Source organism: Drosophila willistoni (genome assembly GCF_018902025.1).
Source record: "Drosophila willistoni isolate 14030-0811.24 chromosome XL unlocalized genomic scaffold, UCI_dwil_1.1 Seg141, whole genome shotgun sequence".
NCBI lineage: Eukaryota > Metazoa > Arthropoda > Insecta > Diptera > Drosophilidae > Drosophila > Drosophila willistoni.
Genome location: NW_025814052.1, coordinates 7,098,181 through 7,118,807, shown reverse-complemented (window position 1 = coordinate 7,118,807; position 20,627 = coordinate 7,098,181). Strand labels below are relative to the sequence as shown.

At 40.2% G+C, this 20,627-nt stretch overlaps 6 protein-coding genes across 6 annotated transcripts; 3 read left to right on the top strand and 3 right to left on the bottom strand.

The window, feature by feature from the left end:
- Window positions 1-556: 556 nt before the first annotated feature.
- LOC6649309 (fibroblast growth factor receptor 3) lies at window positions 557-2,917 on the top strand. Its single transcript, XM_002071643.3, has 6 exons — window positions 557-864; window positions 1,018-1,101; window positions 1,212-1,658; window positions 2,306-2,483; window positions 2,549-2,685; window positions 2,742-2,917. Exons 1-6 carry the CDS (start codon window positions 843-845, stop codon window positions 2,879-2,881), a joined length of 1,008 nt encoding a protein of 335 aa, XP_002071679.2. The 5' UTR covers window positions 557-842; the 3' UTR covers window positions 2,882-2,917.
- A 1,758-nt stretch (window positions 2,918-4,675) lies between these two features.
- On the bottom strand, window positions 4,676-6,395 carry LOC6649308 (bystin). The gene is made up of 4 exons (XM_002071642.4): window positions 6,166-6,395; window positions 5,975-6,092; window positions 4,983-5,910; window positions 4,676-4,917 (listed from the first exon to the last, which is right to left on the bottom strand). The coding sequence occupies exons 1-4, from the start codon at window positions 6,289-6,291 to the stop codon at window positions 4,767-4,769; spliced, it is 1,323 nt and encodes a 440-aa protein (XP_002071678.1). The 5' UTR covers window positions 6,292-6,395; the 3' UTR covers window positions 4,676-4,766.
- Window positions 6,396-6,682: 287 nt separating this feature from the next.
- Window positions 6,683-8,031, top strand: LOC6649307 (40S ribosomal protein S6). Its single transcript, XM_002071641.4, has 3 exons — window positions 6,683-6,759; window positions 6,956-7,160; window positions 7,234-8,031. Exons 1-3 carry the CDS (start codon window positions 6,754-6,756, stop codon window positions 7,767-7,769), a joined length of 747 nt encoding a protein of 248 aa, XP_002071677.1. The 5' UTR covers window positions 6,683-6,753; the 3' UTR covers window positions 7,770-8,031.
- A 620-nt stretch (window positions 8,032-8,651) lies between these two features.
- LOC6649306 (general vesicular transport factor p115) lies at window positions 8,652-11,541 on the bottom strand. The gene has a single exon (XM_002071640.4). The coding sequence runs from the start codon at window positions 11,392-11,394 to the stop codon at window positions 8,833-8,835; it is 2,562 nt and encodes an 853-aa protein (XP_002071676.2). The 5' UTR covers window positions 11,395-11,541; the 3' UTR covers window positions 8,652-8,832.
- Window positions 11,542-11,978: 437 nt separating this feature from the next.
- LOC6649305 (adhesion G protein-coupled receptor A2) lies at window positions 11,979-18,689 on the top strand. The gene is made up of 3 exons (XM_023179276.2): window positions 11,979-12,321; window positions 12,431-12,649; window positions 12,710-18,689. The coding sequence occupies exons 1-3, from the start codon at window positions 12,077-12,079 to the stop codon at window positions 17,721-17,723; spliced, it is 5,478 nt and encodes a 1,825-aa protein (XP_023035044.1). The 5' UTR covers window positions 11,979-12,076; the 3' UTR covers window positions 17,724-18,689.
- Window positions 18,690-18,736: 47 nt separating this feature from the next.
- Window positions 18,737-20,397, bottom strand: LOC6649304 (N(G),N(G)-dimethylarginine dimethylaminohydrolase 1). The gene is made up of 5 exons (XM_002071638.3): window positions 20,303-20,397; window positions 19,718-20,040; window positions 19,555-19,652; window positions 19,261-19,485; window positions 18,737-19,193 (listed from the first exon to the last, which is right to left on the bottom strand). The coding sequence occupies exons 1-5, from the start codon at window positions 20,335-20,337 to the stop codon at window positions 19,068-19,070; spliced, it is 807 nt and encodes a 268-aa protein (XP_002071674.1). The 5' UTR covers window positions 20,338-20,397; the 3' UTR covers window positions 18,737-19,067.
- Between the last annotated feature and the right edge of the window lie 230 nt (window positions 20,398-20,627).

Sequence of the window (20,627 nt, the reverse complement as noted above, 5' to 3'; positions counted from 1 at the left end):
ATTGAGAAATACATTTCATCCATTGCATACATTTGGGGTTAGACGCCGAAAAGATGCTATAATTTTGGAGCAGTATGTAAAACAAATCTTTTGGAAATTGAATTTTAAATTCAATTTTAATTAAAATAAATGCTTTTATTTTAATTATTCAAACTAATTAAACATCATATATTTATTGGAGATTATAAAGCGATTTTAGTTTTTCTTGCTAAACTGGGCAATTGGTCTTTTACAAAGTCAAAATAACAGAGAAAATTTTACAGTCAATCTATCAAATTCGGTAATCCCCTGGATTTTCAAATTTGTAATGGCAACGGAGTTAACCAACAAACATATACAGTGTTAGAGAGCGAGAAATCTGAATGCCCCAAAGCAGACGCTGAAGCTGCAATATGATGATATTTGGCCATGCGCATATCGTACCCTGACCTACATTTGCGGAATTATTGGTCATCCTTTCAGCATCTCTCAGCAGTTTCAGTATTAACAGCATTCCGAGCTAAAAAAGAAGTTAAAAAAATCAACAAAAACAAAGCAAAGCAAGCGCAAAAAAAAAAGAAGCAAAACGCAGAAAAAATTCGAATACTAATTGCGGATTTACATTTGTCTTAAGGGAGTATTTTGTAGATTTAATTAAGCTTTACACAGCGGACTAACACACACAAAAAGAAGAAAAGCAAAAGTGTCAAAATGCTCACGACCACAAAATAACTTTAAATAGGAATCGATAAAAAGGGGATTTTATTTTTTGTTTGCAATGAAACTGCTGCTAATGCCAAAACTCGTAATGGCACGCTTATGCAGTTAGATACAAATAACGAGAATAATATTCAAGTGCATCTATGTGTATTTGCATATTTTGCGGTAAGTCTTAAAGCCACCCACAAACCCCAAACATACCAGCACACACACACCACACACCACACACACACACTCACACATACACGAATATACATAAATTTATATATATTTTAATCTAATTATACACTTTATTGCTAACACGCTTGTCAAGGACAGTAATGAAATCAAGATTATTTTGGATACTTGCAATTATATATTCATCCCTACATCATATCGGTTCTGGATCAACCTCAACCACATGTAAGTGAGACAACATCACTGCAAACATATGTACATATACAATTTGTGATTATTTCTGTATATGCAAATACGTTAATTACCCATCTCATTGTCTTCTCATATTCCTGCAGTAAAACGTCCACGAGCTGGGGATCCATTCGATACATTTCCAAAAAATTTCTGGCAAGAGTTCTCATCACCATTCACAGATACACCCGAAGATGAGGAACTGGAGGTTACAGAGACCACAACACACGAACCATTCCCATTTTTTGCCGATCCCTATACAACAGTTAATATAAGCACTCAACTATCATCGAATGTCTATTTGCATTGCCGTGTCAATGATCTCCAAGGCAAGACAGTGTCCTGGATGCGTAGACGGGGTGAGGATCTCACCTTGATTACCTTTGGCCAGCATACCTATAGCGGTGATTCGCGTTATTCTTTGGAATTTGAAGAGCCAAATGATTGGAAACTCCTAATCCAATTTGCCAATGAACGAGATGAGGGTCCATATGAGTGTCAGGTCTCCTCGCATCCGCCATTGGTGTTATTGGTATACTTAACTATTATTGGTATGTAAAACACAACAGAAACTCGAATTTTTTCATTGCGTGCTTTTGGCCGAATTTATGCCACAATTTTGCAGCACTTTCGAGGCTCCAAAAGTATCACAATTCTGACCTAATGAGACTCTAAAACGAAAAACTATTAATATACATATATGATTAAACTAGAATAGATTTTGCCATTCCATAAACTAGTATCTTTGAAAAAAAAAACAAAATTTTGCAAATTGACGCGACTAAAGGTTCTTCCTTACTGCCAAAATCTCGATTTGTTTAAATTCTAAGCATAAACACCGAGTCAAGAATGCTGCTACTACTGTTAAAAGTTGTTACTAAGCTTAATAGGTGGATTTAGGGAAGAATGACGAAAATTTGCAATCATTAGAATGCAATAGATAAGAAAAGTCTTCATTATTTGCTATAAATTTATAACTTTTTATATGCCTTGCAACTTTAAAATGATGTGAAAGCAAAGTTTGCTTTTTAAAGATTCTTGAATGCTTATTGCATACTTTTGGGAGCAATTTTCTCCTAGATCTAGTAAGGCTTCATGCTAGAAGATAAAATTATAAAGATATAGACTTGAATTTGAAATTCAGGATATATTAGCTATACAAAATGAATTAATATAATATTTATTGCCTTTAATTCAGTTCCTCATGTGGAAATTCTTGATGAACGGGGATCAGCCACACCGGAGAAATATTATAAAGCGGGCAGCACCATTGAGTTGCAGTGTGTGATATCAAAAATTCCACATCCCTCGTCCTATATCACCTGGCGACATGGTGTACGGCTCCTTAACTATGATACCAGTCGTGGTGGCATTAGGTAAATAATCTATCACGCCAACCAATCATTTTTATAACTTGATATCTAAACTATGTTTATATCAGTGTTAAAACAGATATGCTGCCGGGACGTGCCCTAAGTCGTCTCTATATAGCAAATGCGAATCGACAAGATACCGGAAATTATACTTGTATGCTGGGCAATGATATAACTGAAACAGTTGTGGTCCATGTGCTAAATGGTAAGAGCATAGACCATTTCTTCGATTAACATACTCTAATTATTATTTTGTTGAAGGTGAGGAACCAGCCGCCATGCAACATGCGAGTGGTTCCACCTATAGAGCCAACATTCCCCTAACTATGGTTGTGTTTTTCATAGTCTACATATATAATATGCTCTATGCTATGGTCAGGCCTCTCCAATTCCAACGATGACAACATTCATGTCTCCAAAAACAAAAACCAATTTCATTCTAGGTATATATATACACATATATATAAACGGAAAATGCATATGCCAAACCAAAAAAAAAAAAAATAACAAAAAAATGATAAGAATCTTGTCCAGGATTGCATTTTCAAAACTTTTACTCTAATCATGGGTTGTTTAACATAAAAAAAATATACATAGTATTAACTGATTAGTAAGATTAAGTAATATGTATTAAAAGAAAACAAAACACACACAGAGAAACACTAAAAACCAAAACATACATACTAACAATAAGTATTAAGGGCGTACGTGAATAATATTTATATTATAAAAGTCGATCAAATTGATTTTGCAAAAGTTTTTTAGATCATAAAATGTAAAAAAAGGCCGTGTTTTTTGTTGGCTCTCTCAGTCTCTACATACATATATACATATGTCTACATAAATGCATAATGAACCTGATTTTCAACTCATATACACACACACACACATAATCCAGCAAAGGCGGATCTAAAGAAAATGTACCCCTTAACGTATGTGAAAGAAATCCCTTTTATTGAAAACTATTAAGCAATCATGGCTTAAAAGTCATTTATGGTTTTCAAATATCAGACTATTGCATACTTTAGGGAGTACATTTTCAAACATTTCATCTCCTTTTTGGCATCACCTCACCTCATACACATGGTTGGCCTTGTTCAATGGTTGTAGCTTTTTGAAAATCAAATCAAACGGCATATCAGTTTTTGGGATCAACGATAATTCCCATTATGAATTCATTTTTTTTTTGTTATTATTATATTATATTTAAATCAACATCGAAAACAACGACAACAACAATTTAGTAGTTATCCCCCCTATCCCATCCTCCCTTTCCTAAAACCTCTTTAAATTAGTTTCAGTACAAAAATTTTGAAGACAAAAACGAAACCTTAGAAAAATGAGAAAATGAAAAAGAGATAAACATGAAAATGCCATTCAAAATGGTCTTACATATCGTTTAATTATTGTTAATTAGGTTGCGGAACCATATACTATATTTAACCAAAACACAAAAACAAATGGAAATCAAAACAAATGTTATAATTAAAATTTAAAAAACACACACACACACACACAAAAGTAAAACCTAACAACAACCTTTCAAAACACTTTCGGACCAATGAGTAATCTAAATATTTGTTCTTTGAATTGCCTAATTTTATTTGTGTGAATCACCAAAAAAAACGAAAAACATTTTGCTTTGCTTTATAATAAAAAGAAAACAAATACGAAAATGGTCCACAGTAGTTAATATATATATACACATATATATGTATGCCCTTAAAACTAAAAAACAAAAACAAAACAAAATGTTGGAGTGAGATTAACGAAACAATACATAGAGACTAAAAAAAATATAAAAAAACAAAAACAAACAAACAAAAAAAAGTAACGAAAATGCCACTTTTTAGAAACATTTTTAGTTACAGAAAAATAATTAAGCAAACAAAAAAAAAAAACCACAAAAATAAAAACATGAAAATATTTAAGAATTATTACAATTAAAATTGAAATTCTGCAAAAGCTGTAAAAACAATTGTTTACTTTTCTCTTTTCTTTTCAAACCATTCCTCTTCCTTTGATATTAAACAATTTGAAAATTCCAGCAATTTATTTGTTTTTAATGACAAAGATAACAAAAATGTATCCGATGGATCGATCTAGACTCCAAGTGAATAATCAAAATTGAAATAAAGGATTTACTTGGGCTGAGATACAAGTTTAGTTACATGGTGAATCAAAGTCTATGTTGATTAAAGAGAATAACTATATAAGCAAATAAGTATATTTTTTTTTTTGTATTTACATAACATTTCTATAATGAACTCTTGAATCTATAGTTTCTTAACCCTCATAGCCCACATCGGCATCTGTGTACATTTGTATGGGCTCCTGGGCCTTATTGTTATCGGTCTCCATCATTTCGACATCCCGGCAATGGGCGGATTGCAATTCTCGTCTAATATCTGGTGTAATTTTCGGATGAGATTTCTTTCTGCAATTTATAAAAGGTTAATTAGGTATTTAATAATCAGAATGATGTCATCATCATCAACTTACTTTATTAGCTGCAGCAGGGCCTCTTTTTGCTCGGAAGATATATCATTCTTGTATCTCTGGGAAAATGTTAGCAAACTCTGATGCCATAGTACTGGCAATTCACGTCTGTCGGTCTCGAAACGTAGAAAATGAAAGACAGCCGCATCGACGACACGATATGGCAGAGCATAACGCTTGTCAAGAAAGTAACGTATAAATATTGAATTCGCGCCCGAATAACTCATCTCACAGATTTTTAATAAACAGGCAGAGGAATGAAGCACAGGTATGGAACTTCGTGCCACCACACTGCCAAAGATAATGGCCTCGCGGAGATTACAATCACCGGCCTCGAGCAAGGGCAGAATAATGCCCTTCATGAAGGCAGCTGGTTTGAAGAGAGCCCGCTTCAGAGCATTATATAGATGCATATTGAGCTTCTTGTACTCGCATAGATCATCACGAATACGAGGCAATAAAACTAAATTATAGAAACGCTGAGCCATTGCCTGCGAGAGAACCGAACAAAAGATTCGTGTACCCTGAAACATGGCAGCTGCCGTCCAATTATGTGGCTCTGTAATAAATAGAATTTGCTCCCAATTCCTTAGTTTCGGTATAATTTTGAAGGCCTTTGGGATTTTGCCGCTACGATAACGTTTCAGTACATCTCGCACTCCTTCATACATTTCTTTCACTTTTGGATCAATCTCTTCGATTTTTAGGGAGCCCTCATCGGAGATTTTCGTATGTATATCGGCTTCTTTCTCTTGAATCTTTTGCATTATCATTTTGGATAGATGCAAGGTACGCTTGCCCTCATGTGAGTCCGTTGAATGTTGCTGGAAACGTTCAAAGGCGGCTACATCCTCATCATCCATGCCCAAATCGGCCATAAAATCCGTTTCATTCACATCTTCTTCAACATCACCAGCCTGATGTCCATCAGCTACAAATGTTAGAAACAGAAATTACTCCAGCACACAAGGGTCAAAGTTAAGGTTTGGACTTACACAAATTAAAATTTACTTTTCTTGGTGTAACCAAACTGGGAAAGTTCTCCTCGTCCAGCTCCAATTGTTGTAACTTGGCTGCTGCCAGAATTTTTTGACTACTCTTGGCATCTATATTCTATAGGCATTGAGGAAGAGGAGTTGTGTGTTTGCAAATATCATTAAGATAGAATTGAATTCTTGTTTATTACCGGTGACTCTTCAGTACGCAATTTGACTTTGTCCTTTTTCGATTTGGAAACTTTACCCTCTGTAATTTGCTTCTCCAGGCTGACATTCTTTATTGTTGCCACATTGGCCTTCTTTGGTTTACCCATATTGGTTAGTCAATGATTGTTTGCTCCTTTGTTTGGTTGAATATAAAAAGTCAAGACCCAGGACAGGCTTCAGCACGTGTTGCAACAATAACGTTATGGGCTTGCCACCTTGCAGCTAGATCATAACAATCAACAAGAGTGTTGCCAGATGACAAAATTATTTGGTCTGCAAATTTCGATAAAAGTATTTCATTCGAATTTTAATCATAAACTTGCCTGGTAACTGCTGAGATTAATTTCTTTGTAGACAATATCTCAAGTTGAACTAACAATCATTGCTAAATTTAATTTTCTGTTCATTCAAATCACGACATTTGATATATCGATAAACAGTAGTGTGACCATAACTTTGAGGCGATTCTAGTATTTTCTTGTCCATCGCTTGCTGTCACATTGCTACCACCCCTATTTCCTTTTCCGTTTCTTTTCTTTTTCTGCGTTGCCTGCGTAAAGACCGACAGAATGAAGGTGTGTGCTAAAAATGTGTTAAAATTTATTATTTTTCTATTTTTTTCTGGTGATGCTTGATAAAATTGTTGTGAATTAACAGAAATGTTTACAATGAAAGCATTACAAATGCGAATACGGGATAAAATAATCTGTTTGAATTTCATGTGTTACGGCGGAATGCTAATCAATCGTTGTTGTTGTTGTATTGTTATAGCTCAACGTTTCTTATCCCGCAACGGGGTGCCAAAAATTATTCGAGGTTGTCGATGAGCACAAGCTCCGTGTGTTCTACGAGAAGCGTATGGGCCAGGTTGTGGAGGCCGATATCTTGGGCGATGAATGGAAGGGCTACCAACTCCGCATTGCTGGCGGCAACGACAAGCAGGGTTTCCCCATGAAACAGGGTGTCCTGACTCACGGTAAAATAATAGAAAAAGAAATACAATTATACCTGGCATTTTTTATTCATAATATCCATATTCTCTCTTGCAGGTCGTGTCCGTCTGCTCCTTAAGAAGGGACACTCTTGCTATCGTCCACGCCGTACTGGTGAGCGTAAGCGTAAATCTGTGCGCGGTTGCATCGTTGATGCCAACATGTCAGTTCTCGCTTTGGTCGTGATCAAGAAGGGTGAACAGGAAATTGGCGGTCTTACCGACACCACCATTCCACGTCGTTTGGGTCCCAAGCGTGCCAGCAAGATCCGTAAGCTGTACAACCTTGGCAAGGAAGATGATGTCCGTCGCTTTGTTGTGCGTCGCCCATTGCCCGCCAAGGACAACAAGAAGGCCACCTCCAAGGCACCCAAAATCCAGCGTCTGATCACTCCCGTTGTTCTGCAGCGCAAGCACAGACGTATTGCCCTGAAGAAGAAGCGCCAGACAGCATCCAAGGAGGCTGCCGCCGACTACGCCAAATTGTTGGTCCAGCGCAAGAAGGAATCCAAGGCTAAGCGTGAGGAGGCCAAGCGTCGTCGCTCTGCTTCGATTCGCGAGTCCAAGAGCTCCATCTCAAGTGACAAGAAGTAAATCAGAAGTAGCAGTCAACAAAAAAAAAACACATTTACTACCAGAGGCAGAGGAAGCAGAACCACACCAACCAACCAGCATCAGCACAATATGCACATTGTTGCTTAAAACATTTGTTTTTTTCAACCATGTTGTTGTTTTGCTAGACACCTTTTAACACACACAAGAAACAAAAATAGAAATTGAGGGACATTTAGATTGTAAACGGTTCTTTGTGTTTTTCAAAAATAAAACTGAACCCCAATTATGGTTTACAGTGTAATTTGGTGATTTTTCTTTAATCTTTGTATCAAAAAATGTGCTTGGCCAACATTGAGTCGTCGCCACGCCGAATTTGAGTAATAGAAATAGTAGTTCGGCTCGTGCCAAGTTTTGTGCATCATTTAAGTTGGTAAGCATTTGTCTAGATTTTAACTTTCTTGAAATGTCTAACAAAACTTGCTCTGAACTCAATCGTATGAAGGATACGTAGAACCTCAAAAATAATTTAGACTTCATGTTCAGTTTTGCAATTTTAATTCGGCCTTAAAAGAATTATCAAACTAAAAACCTCACGGCTTTCTTGTCACAAATGAACTACTAAATAGTCTTTTTAACATTGAGATTTCAATGAATCAAACGCATTCATCTGGAATAATTAACGCTAATACCAGGATTCAATACGCATCGCAGGGAAATGAGAATTGAGGATCAAAAAATCAAAAGACTATCCAAGAACATCTTATACTTGTCTTATAGGATTCTGACAATCCCCTGGAAAAAAAATGAAATCTATTCCCAAACAAGCTTCTCTATATATCTGCTGAACTAAACATATTTTCTTTTTCCACAAATGAGCTAAATACAATCTTCATATAGATATATGTATGTATATTTATATATATTTGTATAAATAAAAAACAATCAGAATGTATGTATAGGTATTATTAGTTTAGGTTCTATCAGGAGAGATAGGATAAATTGTAGATTTTCTGGTTCGTTGAATGAGGGGAAGCAGTGGGGGGAGGGGGCAGTCGATGCTCTTTTTACCCTTTCTCTCGCTATCGCTTGTCGCCATCTCTCTCTATCTGCTGGCACTCAATTCAATAGCTGCATCTCCCCCTGATGAGGGGCATTCAGATGATCCGGAACTTTTCGTTTGCGTTTCTTCCTCCCCCCGCAGTAGTATGTTATCTTCGTGACGTGTCAATTTGGCCTCCTGATCCGCCAGAAGTTCGAGCAAATCCTCTTGGTCTTTCTGTGTCGCTTTGAGAGCAGCTTCGGTCGCATCGGATCGTTGCTTCTCGGTGACCAGCTGTTGTCGCAGTGTCTCCAATTCCTTGGTAAGTCGTATATTCTCAGCAAAATACATATTTGCCTGATAGCGAGCTGCATTGAGGTCCTCCTCGCTAGCTGCTGGTACTGCTGCTGCAGGCAATGGTGGCTGCGCCGGTGACACGGTTTGATCATTGGGTGTATGATTCGATGCCTGACCATTCGTGGCGCCTAGCTGGGCCTTTAGTAATGTGTTTTGATCCGAGATTTGTGCACGGAGCGACTGCTCCTCGCTCAGTTTTTCCTTTAGGTCAGTGTTCTCTTGCTCCAGCTCTTTGGTGGTCTGCTGAAGCGCTTGAATCTGGCCATCCATGCCCCTGATAATGCCCTTGTACTGAGAGACCAGGGCCGATGCCTCCGAGCTAAGAGTCAACTCGGTCAGCTCAATGCCATCCACATCGAATCCACTCACCAGTTTGGCTATTAATGCCTCCAATCCCTTGTAGAGCTTGCAATACTCATAATCTAGGAGCAGTTCTCCCGCTGATTTGGCCCTAATCTGAGCTTGTTTGCAGGCTCGACTATACGCCTCGTGGCGTGAAACCTCGGCCAGCTTATTGCAAAAGGTTTCCTGGCCAATGCGCTTAATAATTAACTGGCTAATGTCTTCTCGCCTCTGCTGGGGCAGAGAATTGTCATTGAACTGAATGCACAGGCCCATAAGAAAGGCGCACATGCCCTGGACAAGGAATTCGCGTTCGTCATGCTCATTGGAGCACAACTGGGCTGTCAGATAGGCCATGGTGCCCTGGGTTTCCAGCAAAGCTTTCACCGCGCCCGGACAATGGGCCAACCAAAGGCTGAGCAGCATTAGAAGCCCCACCTTACTCTGCAGGCGATAACGTTCCTGTTGCATTAGATTTGTACACTGTTCCAGTAGAGTAATAGGACGATGCCCACCGGGAGTGGCCAGCAAGACACGTAGAAGTTCCTCCTTTAGGGCTACATTTTCCACTAACGAATGCATCAAGGCCACAGCAGAGAACCAATTGGCCAAGGCGTCCGCCGAAAAGAGGCCAGTGCAAAGGAGTTGGCCCGTCGACAAAGAGCTTACATCTGAGGCACTGGATGGCAAAAGGGTCTGAACTACAGCCCTTTGTCCTTCGCTATTTCTATAGAGGAAACATTCGAAGCAATAGAGAACCGCACAACGCAGAGCCAACAGTTGCTTCTCATTGATCATGGACATTAGGAGGACAACTATGGCCGGTCTAGGTGGATTACTCGGAGCCATTACACGGCTCAACTCATCCTGATTATCGCGTTCGCCGCGTATCACCTCGGCCACAGCATTGATGGTCTCTGTTAGAATATCCGCTGGAACGCCGCTACTCATCAAAATCTCGCATAGAGCATGGAGCAATTGGCTCTTTTGCATAACCCGCTGGCAGGCAGTGACAACCTGCTGTTGATTACTAGGAGTTACCAGTGCTCTGACAACTTGCAAGAGGCAATGGAAATTGGATACTTTCTGTGGCGACCAGCCGGCCTCTTCCACATCCTGGCCGAGGACAAACATGGGCGCGAGCTTTTGTATGTAGCTGCCCTCCTTGAAGAACTGCTGATTACTTGAATTGTTCTTCAAGAGATTCAGGAGCAAAATAAGGCAATCTTCTACGACAATGCCACCATCCGAGCAGCCCTCTTCCCTGACAATATCGAAGAGCCGATCAAAGGCATTCTCAAAGGCCACAATTTTTTGTATATTGGAATTGCCCTTTGTTAATTCAATCAGGAGTAGAAGCACATCGTTGCGTATAACCTCCCGACTATCTGTGAGTAAATCCATGAGCTTAGACACACCCATGGGACTGACCAACACCAAATCCTGTAGTTCCCTTGTCTTGTTGGCTATCAATGATGTGATCAATTGGATGGCCGCACGCCTTACACGGAAGTCATACTCATCCAGGTAGCCCATTACTAGTGTGACATTTTCCGGCGTCTTGATAAACATCTCTGTGAACTGTTCACCCACATTGACAGATACTGTTGGATTGTCGGCCTCTTCATCGAACTCCTCGCTGGTGACAATATTGCATAGTGTGTCCAGGGCATAGCCAATAATCTCCGCATCTTGACCATCGTTCTGCAGCACTTGCACCAATGGGGGCATACCCTGGGCTCCCACCTCGATACGATATTTGCGGGAGAGGGCCTTTAAAGCCCGGCAGGCATCCCGCCGATCTTCCAGCAGTGTCGACGAGTATACGCGATCCACCAGCTTCTCCACCGTCTCAGCCGCGCTAGGCTGTTGGCCCGGCTCGGTGCCGCCCAAGACGGTCTTGATGCCACTTTTCAAGAATTCCATCCACCTAAGCTTTTATTCAATTGAAATTTCGTTGCGTTTTATACTGACACGTCAATTTTATGTTTTTAATCAAAAACAAAAAAAAAACAATCGGTACGTGCCCCAACCCAATTTGCAGCACGCTGGTCACACTGGGGCATCGAGGTGGCGGTTTCCCACAGGCATATATAAGCATAAATCTAATTTAATTTTTTATAAAAAGAATTTTATGGGTTTTAAAACTATTCCTGATGCATTCAATTTTTAGTTTTCAGTCATTTTAGGCCCCAATTTTTAAAAGAATTTAAAACTTCTGGTGTAGCGGTAAAAATTATCGATTAGTTTTGTTACAATAGCAATAATATCAAAAATATACCAAAATCACAAATAAATAAAAGAAAATCTCTGTAAACAATTCTTTATAACTAAATGTTTGTCTCAAAATAGTTTTTTGTTATAAATCTAACGTAAAAATCGGATTTTTGTTCGAATTGCAAAATTATCGATACTATGTGTTGGACTTATCAATGTTTATACAGATGCAATTACTTTTTGGTATTTTTTAGTGTATTTTCGAAGCAAAGTCTTTTTTGTTGTATTCTTGCTGCGCTTTTTGTTTTTGTTTATAAAGAAAAATAATAAGAGAATTGTGAATTAAATGTTAAAATCATGGCGTCCAGCATGTGAGGACTAGAGCAAAAAAATGTATGCAAAGCTCCTCCTACCGCTCCTTGTTGGCAGCATTGCTTTTGTCGTCCAATTGCAGCAACCACAGCTGCAGGTGCAGGCCCAGACCCATGTCCAGGCGGTGGGGCTGTGTCCCAAGCGTTGCAGTTGCAAGAACATTTCGGAAAACATTCAATCGCTTCGTGTGCGTTGCGATGATCAGCATATTGTCAACTGGAAGGAGCTAAGCTTCGGAGATGAGGCCCAGATTATAGTTAGCATGTAAGAGAAATACATAAGTTCCTTCATAACGCCCCTCCCCCTGCCTCTCCCATTATTTCTTTTTTTGTTTTGAAAACGGCTAATGGATTTGAATTTTCCTGGTTTGCAGTAATGCCAGCAAAAATGCCATAGCCCATATTGATGCAGATGATTTCAAGAATTTTACGGAGCTGAAACGTTTGGATTTATCCTCGAATCTATTGACTGAGCTGGACAATGAGACTTTTGGTGGCAGTTTGGCAAATGTGGAGCGACTGAAATTGGCCAATAATACCATAAGTCACATTTATGAGGGAGCATTTGAATTAATGCCCAAGCTGAAGCAACTGTAAGAGTTTCTTAATAATCTTAAAGTCAATTGGAAATTTAATTTTCAAATTTTTTTTAGTGATTTGTCTAATAATCCCTTGGCCTGCGATTGTGGATTAATTTGGTTAATTGCCTGGTCCAATGCCAGAGATGTGCGACTTCAGCCGGCACCTAAATGTGAATCTCCAGTAGTATTTCGTGGAATGCCGCTCAAGAAGCTTAAGGTGGGCAACGATTTCCACTGTGAATCCCAATTGCAGCCGCTGCTCGAGCTAGAGCCAAGCCAGAATCAAGTTGCCTTTGAGGGCGATGAATTGCAATTGAAATGCTTTGCTCCTCGTGTGGCTGTGGGAGCGCCCAGAGAGTCTGAAGATTTACCCACACGAGCCTATGTCTTTTGGGGCTGGTCAGATCGTATACGCAGCCGAAACTCTACTGAAGATATTATCTACAGGGATCCAACGAAAATATTTCCCGATGTCAATCTGGAAACACGGCATTCCACGGACTCGGGCATTCTTAAATCAATACTTCGCATCTCGAGTCTAACACAGAATCACACAGGTATGTGGGATTGTACTCTCCGGTCCCAGCAAGCGAATCTCTCGCAATCAATTGTTCTCCATGTGGTGGCTAAGGACACATTGTACTGTGAAGCCAAAGTGGTACACACCAATAAGGGTGTCTATCACTGGCCACGCACGATGCGCGGCGAAACTGTGGTGCAAGAGTGCGTAGAGGAACCGACCGATGTGGCAGAGCATCGAAGAGCCTCACATGAGTGCAGTCCGGCCGGCGAATGGCTGAATCTCAATACCGAGAGCTGTGTCTATGTAAGTGAGACTACTCGTATTCTGGAGCAATTCGCTAAGGTCAATCTAACGCTGACCAAAGGCCAAAATGCATTAGAGATTGCTCGTCGATTACATAACTTCACCCAAATGCAGACGCAATTGCATAAGATCCGTGATCCTATGGATTTGGAGTATATAGCTCGAACGCTTATCAAATATCTAGATCAATCCATGGAGATGCAGGAGATAAGTTCTCTGCTCTTGGACATCGTGTCGCAGTTAATGAATTTGCCCAGTCAGCTGTTTCAACAAGCTCAGCGGGAGCAAGGGTCAGGTCAGAAGCTTCTACGTGTCGTAGAGATCTCCTCCATGCGTATACAAGAGGAACAGCAACAATATGCAGATGGTATTGCTCCACCCTATAACTGGCAGCCACGTAATATATTTGTCGAATTCTTCAACATTAGCCTGGAATCGTTTTCCAGTTTGTCGTGCGTTTGGTTGGAAGAGCAACCCAGCCCCCGGGGATTTCAATGCAATAGCTCTAATGATACCATACCCATGTATGAGCTGGGCGATATCGATGCAGCGATTCAATTGCCCTATAATGCCATTGCCAGCAATGTGTCCCTCAATTTTAATGGCAGTCCGAAGCATTTACGTTTGATGTTCGCTTTGCATAGGAATGGCAAATTGTTGCCTCAACTGAAGGATAATGAATCTCTATCATCGGCCATAATAGGAGCTGCCGTGTATGGGCATGAAGGATTAATACATTCTCTGGAGACACCAGGAAATGGGGCCCCATCGGATTTCGAAGAGGATATCTATCAGCAACGTATAACCATTATGCTACGAGCTCATCCGTATCACAGTGAAGTGAGTGCTCCACGGCCTGCTTGGTGGGATCCAGAGTTACAGCAATGGAATCCTCAGGTATGCCAACAGCATTATCAACATCGCACTCTGGTGATGTTCAGCTGTAATCGGCTGGGTTACTTTGGACTGCTGCAGAGTAGAGCACATTTAAATGATTTTCGCAGCGAGGAGGCCGGTGCTCGTTTCCATCACCCGCCAATGGCCATCTATGCTGGGTGTTCGGTATTATTCGCCTGCCTTGCATTTAACATTGTCACCTTTGTGGTTTTTGGCTATGCCATCAGAATCAATCGTGAGCAGAGACATGCTCTGGTCAATACGTGGTTAGCTCTGGCCGCTCTCACATTGATCTTTGTTTTGGGCATCTATCAGACAGCCAGTCAGATGCATTGTCGTTTCTTTGGCCTTATGATGCACTACCTTAGTCTGTGTGTACTGTTGTGGGTGAGCGTTAGCCTGAGCAGTATGTACAAAAGATTAACCAAGGGCACTTCGATATCGAGCCAGGGCGGCGAGTCTGTCGATGCGGCAGCTGCAATGACGCCGCAACAAAGACAACGAAAACCCATATTGGGTATCTATCTGGTGGGCTGGGGCATTGCCTTGCTCATCTGTGGCATTAGCAGTGCCGTCAATCTGGCCGAATATGCGGCCTATAGTTTCTGCTTCCTTCATAGTGCAACCACAATGAATGCGGTTCTTGTGCCCGCAAGTATTCTCTTGATTTTTTGTGGAATACTCGCCTTGTGCATTTACTATCAACTTAGCCAACAAGCTGTGAATGTTTTGCAGTTGCAACAGCATCAGAATCATCATCAACAACATCTCCAGCAACGTCAATATACACAGGCCACCGAGCATATTGATTTGGATTGGCTAGATGCCAATGGAAGTGCCCGCAAAGATCTGGCCAGTAGTCTGCATTTGCAGCAGCAACAGCTGCAGGAGCAATACAGCACATTAAGTAATCCATTGAGCAGCATTGTCGATGATTATGAGCGTTCCAATATGTCACATCTTCGTGGACATTTTATATTTCTTGTCCTCTATGCAATTGCCTGGATATCGGCTGCCCTTTATGTGCAAAGTGCTGGCCAAGAGCAAATATTTGTTGTAAGCTTTCTATGCGCTTGCGTGTGTCTTGGTCTGTTCCTTCTGGTCTTTTACAATATGAGTCGCATGGATGCACGTCAGGCTTGGGCACAGCACAGCCAAAGGCAACAGAGACGTCGTCAGGCCAAGCATCAGATTATGTCCATGTCGTATAACAACACCAACACTGTGGGCAGCAGTCAACGCAGATGTTCGCCAAGTCAAGCCGGAGCAATGATCAGTAATTCCATAGTGGCTTATAAAGCAAATCCCGGACCTGGAGCTGGTGGCAGTTTATATGAGGCAGCCAATAATTCGGCTGGTTCTCGTTCCAATAGTCAATGTTCGCGTAGCATGCGCAGTCAGACAAGAAGTCAAACGAGAAGTCAGCAGCAGCAGCAACAGGAACATCAGCTCCTAGGTGGTGTGCCACCACCTGGTAGTGGTGGTGGCGGTGTGACCATTATCAACAACACCAATTCCACAAATCAACAGAATGTTGTGGTGCCGCCTCATAGCCTAAATGCCTTGATGCATGGCTCGCAGCATGATTTGATACCATCGGCGGAAATCTTCTATAATCCCAATCAAATCAATGTGGCCCGCAAGTTCTTTAAGAAGCAAAAACGATTGGCCAAACGGAACAATTTCGAATTGCAGCGTCAGACCATGCCGCAGCATATGCAGCAAATGCAGAGCCATCACAGTCTAAGCGATGCCAGCTCGGAGCAATTGTATAGTCGTCATCATAATGCCATGACCCTGCTAGCTGGCGGTAGCAAAGTGAATAACACCAATTTGCATTACAAACCACAGCAGACGCCTCCAGGTGGTTCCAATCTTCATTTGATGCCCAATAAAATGGAAAACGTCAATACTGAATCTTTGCAGTTCAAGAGATTTGTCCCAGCCACAAAGATTATGCAGGCCAATATCTATACGAATATACCAGAGACTCTAACGCCTCAGCATGAGGTCATCAAACTGAGAAACAGAACCCGTACACCCTCCCTGCTAGATGAAACGCTGCACGAACAGGATGACGACGACGATGAGGTCGACGAAGAAGATGACGATGATGAGGAGGTGGAAGTAGAAGTCGCTGTTGTCGAGGAGGAAGAGGAGGAAATAATCGAAGAACTGGGACATGGAGAGAATGATATCGATGATGCCAGCTCCCTGGATGAGCATGCTCCATTGTATGCGAATACTGTTGCCACAGCTGGCTCGAATCTACTATTCTCTGGACAAGATCGTGGGCCTATAAGTAGCTCAACGCCGGTTAAGCAACCCAGCTTAGAGGCCATGAATAGCTTGGGGCTGCCAGAGCCACCACCAGCCGCACCAACGACCAACAGCCAAGAGGAACCACTGCTTCAGAAGCATGAGATTTATGTGTCCAATTCGTTGCAAGTGACCACCAGCAATAGTATACGTTTGGATGAAGATTTTCCCAGTGTCCTCATACGCTTTAGTCAGCTGCAACAGCAATCCAAATCGTTGAACAATATTAGCGAGATGCTCGGCACAAATGGTGGGGCAAATTCTGTTGGAAATTGTGCAGATTCTGAAGATCCCACAAATAGAAATGCAGATCCCCTGCAATCGTCAGCTACCAATTTGTTGCTGCAAGATCAACAGCAGCGTCCTCTGATGTACTCCTGTTCCAGCAGCAATCTCAGTCAACTAAAGTCCAACACCGGCAACAATGATGTCGATAATGTACGTCTTCTTTCTGCTAGCCCCACCAATGAGAGTGATCTTAACTATCAAAACTCAGAGATTAGTATACGTAGTCATGGCCTCTATGCGCCACAGGCCGATAATGATCTAAATCTAACATTGACAGACGATTTTCGTTGCTATCAGTCGTCCAATGCCAGCGATGCCGATGCCGATATGGATGTTCTACAGGAATTCGATGATGAATTTGTGGCCACCAATGGTGGTGATAAACGAACAGAGCATGACCATCCTGAACATGATCAGGACACATCCTTAGATGAATTATATGAGGCGATCAAGTGTCGTAGTCCACTGAGAAGTAGTAAACAAGAGAAACTGACGACGGCGGGGCCAACTGTTGGAGAAAGGGAGATTTTGAGCATCAATAAAGAGGAGACACCTATTAAGAGCAGTCATCATCAACAACAGCAACAGCAACATCTTCACCATCATCATCATCACCATCATCAGCATCAACATCATGATAATCTCAACGAAACTGTCGAAGATGACAGCAGTCAGAGCAGTGTGATTTCATACATCGATCCTAGAGCAACAAGCAGCACAAGCAACACCAACGATTCTCGCAACTATCCTAGTTAGCTGTCCTAAAATAAGATTTTTAATACTGTATATATAGTCACATATAGAATCCAGGCCCGCCGTTTATCTAAATCAATACTCCTCTGTCATCCAAAGTTCGATTTACATCATCCTCATGCAGAGAATTTATATATTTTCTCTATTTTACATTTATTTGGACTAGTATTATTATTATAATTAATACTTTGATTTTTAAATGCCTGCATTTCATTATTTTTTTGTGTATTCAATTGAGATTATTTTGAAATCCTCAAATTTAAGTTAACTGCATATATCCCATCTGTTACCCTAAGAGCACAGGGTATCCACAACAGAGTAAAAGTTAAGAAAAATCAAATTAGAAGATATAAGTTAGCTGATTTCTTTAGTTCCTAGATATTATTCACATGAATTATATTATATATACACATGCGCGGAAAGGGAAAGAGTCATTGGGTAAAAATTTATCAACAAAATGTGAATGAATTTGGTATTTTTGATAAATTTTTGTTTCTACCTTTAAAGACTTCATTCCCTTTCAACGTCATGATCTAATCCATACATCGATTTTAGCATAGTTTTTAATTTAACTGAATAGAATTTGAATTTGACCGGCATATTTATTGATCTATTATTCAAAAATGTTCTTGAAATTCTGTAAATTATATGAATTAATATATTAAAAACTCACCATCAAGCTTTGACCATGAAAACAAAAAACCAAGCAGTAAAAGAAAAAAAAATTAATATATCTGCGAAAGAACAATTTTATGAACAAAATAAACAAGCAATTTGTTGTTCTTTTTTTTTTCTTTTGTAAAAACAGATTACAAATATTTATTTCGATTTATATATATATATAATATTTGAACACAGTTTTTGTAACAACTATATTTGCTGCCTGGAGGGCCCTTCCATCAAGGATCAAAAGGGCATTCTACAGCATAGTTTTGTAATAATAAATATTTGATAAATTTGTAGTTTGTATTTTGTGTGTGTGTAAAATGCATAATTAATTTTGCTATAATTAATAAAAAAGAAAAGAGAAAAATTACAACAAAACTGTACGAATACGAACAGGAAGGGAAGAGAGATTATGGAGGAGATATAGAGTGTGGAATAGAGATTTTGGACATCTATGTCTAAGCCTAAGTTTCTTTAACAATAACAATGAGAAGTAAGTAGTAGTAATACGATATACAATATTAGGTATATATTAGTGTCAAGGATAATTGCGCATACTTATATTGCCAATGCCTGGAAATGTTGATGTTGACTGATTTGTGCGTGATTCATCATCTATCCATCTATTTGAGAATTCTGGAATATGTATTGTATGTAATATATATATATGGCCAAGCTTGCTTAAATGCTGCGTATAGATTTCCAGCGACGTAGCAAGAGACATGATGAAGTCAATCCACTTGAATATTGACTAAATTCGCTTATATCTATATTACGTGTTGGAATGTCGATTTTCTCTTTCAAAGTCTGCAACAAAAGTATGTATTAAAAGAGCTATCCGCTAAGATTTTAGGACCAGATTCAGAATTCAAACCTTATATGCATCTGGTATTTCCGTCGGTGATCTATGGACAATTGTACCATTTATATACAACATATTGGCTGCCCTCTCCTCGGGCAATGTTAACTTTTGATAGGTGAAACTAGCCTCACGTTCCATACGTTTCACTATCTCCTGACAAATGGCACTTGTGCTAACACATAATACATCCGGTCCTGCCATTGTAACGTAGTATTTCAAGCGTTTTGAGCCATTGACCTAATTTAGTTGATTTGTTAGTTATACTAATTTATGAAGACTTTAGGTATTGCATCATATATAACTTACACGTATTGGTGTTACAGGATATTCGGGATAGGCCATTGCCACCGCACGGGCTCCCTCTTCGTTGGTGAATGATGAAATGCCAATAAAAAATTCACGCCCTGACGAAACGATGAAAAATTATAAAAGTCCATAACAGAATGATATCCCAAAAATAATTGCATACCCGTAAATAGGACATCACCGCCATCCAATTGGGCATGCGGTTCTTCGATTTCAATGACTGGTATATCCAGTTCCTTCTTCAATATAATAGCCATACTTTCCGCCTCGCGCCGACGCTTGGCATTTTCGGATCGACCGATTAGGGCCACTCCATTGCAGATAACGGCGCTATTCTCGACAAAAACTCCCTCCGGTAAAGCATCATCTGGAGGCAGTTCAATCACATCTAGACCAATCTCGCGAAGCAGGGCACAATACTGTTCGTGTTGTTGCTTCGCCAATTGGACATCAAAGCTTCCATTCTCGAGCAAAGCATTTGAGATTCTGTTTAACAATGGAATTAAATGGATAAATTAATGAACTTGGCACTAATTTGTAAATGGAGTCGCACTGATGTGGGTGGGGTTTAGGTGGGTGGCGTCAACGATGAGGGTGAAATTTTGGGGTCATGCCCCACCCAAAAGTCTCTAACCCCTACCACTAATTCAAAAGTGACCTAATTTACTATTACTCTGACGGTCCTTTGCCTCCATCCACGGACAAATATGGAATCCCAAAGAGATAAATAGCCCGGATTAGGACTTACCTGGCTACTATGGCATGCGTGTATTTGGGTGACATCTTTCCCGGATAGCCGTTGGACTGGGAAACAACAAAACAACAACAAACAATCTATGTATGTTGAAGCAACAATCGATAGTCACATCTCTGAGTATCGATATATAAGCGCCAAAGAGATTTGAAATTCAACGTGCACGTATTAAAATGAAAGGATTTTAAACAGGAAGCATGCATTAATTAGTGGTTCATGACCAACATTTGACTCAAAATGTGATCGCTTTAATGGTTTATATTATAGTTGTATATGCGTCCTATCACGTGATCCTGATCCTACGTACGCACTTCTCTAG

What these genes read in the sequence shown, in the direction of transcription:
- LOC6649309 (XM_002071643.3), top strand. Translation starts at nt 843, where the DNA reads ATGTGTATTTGCATATTTTGCG. An exon ending in GTGTATTTGCATATTTTGCG is followed by an intron (nt 865 to 1,017) that starts GTAAGTCTTAAA and finishes TGTCAAGGACAG; the next exon opens with TAATGAAATCAAGATTATTT. An exon ending in ACCAGTCGTGGTGGCATTAG is followed by an intron (nt 2,484 to 2,548) that starts GTAAATAATCTA and finishes TGTTTATATCAG; the next exon opens with TGTTAAAACAGATATGCTGC.
- LOC6649308 (XM_002071642.4), bottom strand. Translation starts at nt 6,291, where the DNA reads ATGGGTAAACCAAAGAAGGCCAATGTGGCAACAATAAAGAATGTCAGC. An exon ending in AAAAGTAAATTTTAATTTGT is followed by an intron (nt 5,911 to 5,974) that starts GTAAGTCCAAAC and finishes TAACATTTGTAG; the next exon opens with CTGATGGACATCAGGCTGGT. An exon ending in GCCCTGCTGCAGCTAATAAA is followed by an intron (nt 4,918 to 4,982) that starts GTAAGTTGATGA and finishes TATAAATTGCAG; the next exon opens with AAAGAAATCTCATCCGAAAA.
- LOC6649307 (XM_002071641.4), top strand. An exon ending in ACAGGGTGTCCTGACTCACG is followed by an intron (nt 7,161 to 7,233) that starts GTAAAATAATAG and finishes TCTCTCTTGCAG; the next exon opens with GTCGTGTCCGTCTGCTCCTT.
- LOC6649306 (XM_002071640.4), bottom strand. Translation starts at nt 11,394, where the DNA reads ATGGAATTCTTGAAAAGTGGCATCAAGACCGTCTTGGGCGGCACCGAG.
- LOC6649305 (XM_023179276.2), top strand. Translation starts at nt 12,077, where the DNA reads ATGTATGCAAAGCTCCTCCTACCGCTCCTTGTTGGCAGCATTGCTTTT. An exon ending in GCCCAGATTATAGTTAGCAT is followed by an intron (nt 12,322 to 12,430) that starts GTAAGAGAAATA and finishes CCTGGTTTGCAG; the next exon opens with TAATGCCAGCAAAAATGCCA. An exon ending in ATGCCCAAGCTGAAGCAACT is followed by an intron (nt 12,650 to 12,709) that starts GTAAGAGTTTCT and finishes AATTTTTTTTAG; the next exon opens with TGATTTGTCTAATAATCCCT.
- LOC6649304 (XM_002071638.3), bottom strand. Translation starts at nt 20,337, where the DNA reads ATGTCACCCAAATACACGCATGCCATAGTAGCCAG. An exon ending in CGGTGATGTCCTATTTACGG is followed by an intron (nt 19,653 to 19,717) that starts GTATGCAATTAT and finishes TCGTTTCGTCAG; the next exon opens with GGCGTGAATTTTTTATTGGC. An exon ending in ATCCTGTAACACCAATACGT is followed by an intron (nt 19,486 to 19,554) that starts GTAAGTTATATA and finishes CAACTAAATTAG; the next exon opens with GTCAATGGCTCAAAACGCTT.